Raw genomic sequence first — 3,778 nt, 5'->3', positions numbered from 1 at the left:
ATGACTTGCCACTCTCTGCTTTTCAAAATTTGTCATGGTTTTAAGATATTCAAGTTCTTTTTTTATTTTTTTTTATTTATGAGTAATGAACATGCAATAGCAGCCATGCATTAATAAGTACATTAAGCTCAAATTGCTAGAGATGGAGTCCTGCAGAAGAAAGCTTTAATAATAAGAAAAGTTTTATATTAGATAATTCTGTGGGAATGTTACGACTCTTTTGGTAGTTAGGTTAAATGTTTGGGAATTTCTGTGTCCATGGCAATTTCTGCTGGACCTGGCACGACTATATTTGTTTTTTTCATTTACACACAAGTGTCTAAAGGACATTTACAGACATTCACATCAAAGGCATCTGTTTACTGTCTTATGTAATAAAAAATATATTTTATTATGCACCATTTATACAAATCTGCCAATTTGAAACTCTCCCTCCTTTTAAGGAAACCATAGAAACAGGGTAAATCATTGAAGGCCCTGATATCAATTTAGGTACATTTTTATAATAATGCTTGCCTTTCTGATCAGTGTTTTTCAAAACATTATAGAATATTCCGGTTTTTGTTTTGTTTTTTTAGGGAATCATTTTAATATTTACAAGAACAAATCAGCAGAACAAGATTATATCAGATAGGTGTGTACAGAAGTTGCAGCTTATAAAACATAACAGTAATTGTACCTGGTGAGTATAAAGAAAACCAAGGTAAGACTCAGATGAATTTACAACCAAGGGAGTACACAGGGGCATCAACAAATTGGAGGACAAAATAAAATTCACATTTTCTACATTAAAAAAAAATTACAGATCTCACAAATGTCTTTGAGGACAAAGAAAATTTGAAGTCCTCTTAATGGTGGGAAAGAAAAAAATATGAAAGATAACACTAAAAACAGTTTTACTTCACAAGACCAATTTTCTTAGCTTCTGTTTCATATATCAATAATCTCCACAATTTGACTATAAAAACTTCTGCTTCTTCATCAAGTACCATGGCTACATCATCTAAAATGCTCTGAGGTGAACTATGAGCCATAACCTTAGAACAAACAAAATCAACAAATGTAGTTTCTTCTTCACCTATGTATTCTATCATTTTCTTATTAATCCATGGTCTAATTTGGTGTTCCACCAATATTGAATCCACAAAGGACCAATCAAGGGGATAGGCAAAGAGCTCGGGTTTGGCTGTGGGAATTTTCTCAATGAGGCTTTTAATGTGCTTGCGCTTTTCTTCCGTGTTCACTGTGCTTTGGGTAGCATTTTTATCTTTACCATAGTCCGAAGGAACCCGTTTCCTTTTTCGGGGTACATTGTCACTGTCTTTATCCTCATATTTGTTAAAGACATTATCTGCAGGTATCTTCTTTCTCTTCACAGAATTAGGTTGGCCAGGACTATTGGAAGCACCCGGTATAAGACTAAATCCTATTTTTGGCCAATGTTCTTCAGGCTGTTGTTGATCAGGTGAGTTTTCATGAGGAATGATAATACCACAGGGAGAATCATCCGCAGGTGTGTTGGGGGTTGTGTTGCCTCTGGCAGAGGAAATGGATGGAGCAGAGCTGATGGGTCTCAAAGTGGGTTTCAGACAAGCCTTCTGCTCTGGTTTCACTTCCTCTTCTACAGGCTCTTCTCGTTTTTCTTCTTTTTCTTGCTTTTCTTCCTCCTCTTCTTCTGATTCTGGTTCTTGCTTTATTTGTGGTTTTCTACGTCTCTCAGCCTCTTGCTCCATCCTTTGGAGCTCTGCATCTGGTTCTGGGTGTCCTTCTGCCAGAAGACGTTGCCTAATTTCCTCCAGTTCTTCCTTCTCTCTCTTCCTATCACGTTCATCTGCTTCCATTTCCTTTTCCCTATCACGCAATCTTTTCTGAAGAGCACTTCCCCTGTAATACTTGGGATCATCTCTATCATCATCATAATCTTCTAAGAATTCTTTCAATAGCTTAGCTTCTTTTGCCATCTCTCTCCTTCTTTCTTCTTTTCGCTCAGCTTCTTTTTCATATTCCCGGGTTTTCTTTCGTTCACGGATTTCCCAGTTCTTAAGCTGCTCTTGATAAGCAGCTTCCTTCTCTCGGAGTTTTCTTTCCAGCTTTCTCCTTTCATATGCATCTTCTTCATCCTCCTCTCGTTTACGTTTCTTGTCCTCTCGCTCGTGCTCCTGTTCACGGTCTCTGCGGCTCTTCTCTCTTGATCGACTCCAATCCTTATTCCGATCAGAGCTCCATTCTCGGTCACGCTGGCGGTCCCGGTCACGATCCCTATTCCACATGCGGTCCCGGTCACGATCCCTATTCCACATGCGGTCCCGGTCACGATCCCTATTCCACATGCGGTCCCGGTCACGATCCCTATTCCGCAAGCGTTCCCGTTCTCGTCTTTCTCGTTCCCTTTCATGCTCCCTCTCTCTTTCTCTCCGTTCTTTCTCAATTTCCTGTCTTTCTTTCTCCTTTTTGCCTTTCTCTTCTTCCAGTTTCTTGTGTGTGTCTCTGAATTTGCTGATCTCTCGGGACATCAGATCTCTTTTGTCCTCCTCCATTTCTATAGCATTTATATCCTCCTTAGTGATGAGTGGATCAGGAATCAATGGGGCCACTGGAAGTCTGCGAAAAATGTCTTCTTTCTTTTCTTTCATTTTCTTCCTAGGATGAGCATCAGACTCCTGTGAAGGGGCATTGAGCTCACTGGAGTATTCGCGTATTAATACTTCAATGGCCCCTTTAATCATTTGATCTCTTCTTTTTGTTTCTTCATCTAAGGTTTCTTCATTATCAGTAGTGACCGTCTCTGGTCTGGTGTCCCCATTTGAGGCTTTCTTCTTTGCTTTCCATTCATCAAGTTGTGTCTTTGTCTTTGCATCAACTTTAACGAGCAGCTTCTTCTCTCCAATCTGCAGGTCATGTAATAACCTGAGTGCACAGAGGGTAGATTCAGGGTCCTTATATTCACAGAATCCAAAGGCTTGACATTCTCCAGAAGTACCCTGTACCCTCTTCCAGCTTAAAACCAGACCACATTTAGCTAGGAGTTGTCTTATAAGCATGTCTGAAGCTTTCTCAGAAATGTTTCCAACAAAAACTGTAGTAGTGGAGCCACAATTTTCATCATTTTCTTTACTCTTTAAGCCTGGATGGTCTTTTCTGGCTCCTAAATGCTTTCCAACCACGGATACTGTGGGCACTAAGACAGCTGGAGGAGGAGCCATAATGCTCATTGGTACAGGAACCATTGGAGTTCCTGGCGGTACAGGCGGAGGAAAACCAGGAACCTGTGGGGGTGGAATCCATGGTGGAAGTGTTGGGATTCCCATAGGAGGACAATTCAAATGAGGAGGGAAAGACATTCTTACTGCAGCGTTTCCAAAGTTGTTGGCAAAGACCATCTTTTCTAAAATAAGTTCCCAAAATGTACACGATCTAAGTTCAGGATAGACTCCCAACGGAGGTTCCTGAGCTCCAGGTTTCCACACGCATTCAGAAGCGTGAACACTCTCCGCAGAGGAAACAGTACTATCTTTGCAGCCTTCTAGGCTACAGACTACGGTGGTTTTCACCCTTTAGAAGTTTTTAAATGCAGATAGGCGGTGAGACCGCTTCCATGGCTGCCTACTCACACAGACTGCAAACACAGCCGAGCTGCGTGGGGAGCTTAAGTAAGTCATCTCCTTGCCCGGCATGCACTGCAGCCAGAGGGCGGAGTTAAACACGATATAATCCTCATGATTGGCTTTTCATCTACATACAGAGCCGGGATAAACATAGAGAAGCTTATCTTGGGGCC

At 41.2% G+C, this 3,778-nt stretch overlaps 1 protein-coding gene across 1 annotated transcript; it reads right to left on the bottom strand.

Annotated features, from left to right (window-relative positions):
- Positions 1 to 896: 896 nt before the first annotated feature.
- On the bottom strand, positions 897 to 3,347 carry LOC102853754 (RNA-binding protein 25-like). The gene has a single exon (XM_006891621.1). The coding sequence runs from the start codon at positions 3,339 to 3,341 to the stop codon at positions 897 to 899; it is 2,445 nt and encodes an 814-aa protein (XP_006891683.1). The 5' UTR covers positions 3,342 to 3,347.
- Positions 3,348 to 3,778: the final 431 nt, after the last annotated feature.

This window comes from Elephantulus edwardii, unplaced genomic scaffold (assembly GCF_000299155.1).
Source record: "Elephantulus edwardii isolate Elephantulus edwardi_28Jun2011 unplaced genomic scaffold, EleEdw1.0 scaffold00101, whole genome shotgun sequence".
Lineage (NCBI taxonomy): Eukaryota > Metazoa > Chordata > Mammalia > Macroscelidea > Macroscelididae > Elephantulus > Elephantulus edwardii.
This window is presented reverse-complemented; position numbering and strand designations above follow the sequence as displayed.

Bases quoted from the DNA above. Each gene is read 5' to 3' on its own strand.
- LOC102853754 (XM_006891621.1), bottom strand. From the start codon at position 3,341: ATGTCTTTCCCTCCTCATTTGAATTGTCCTCCTATGGGAATCCCAACA.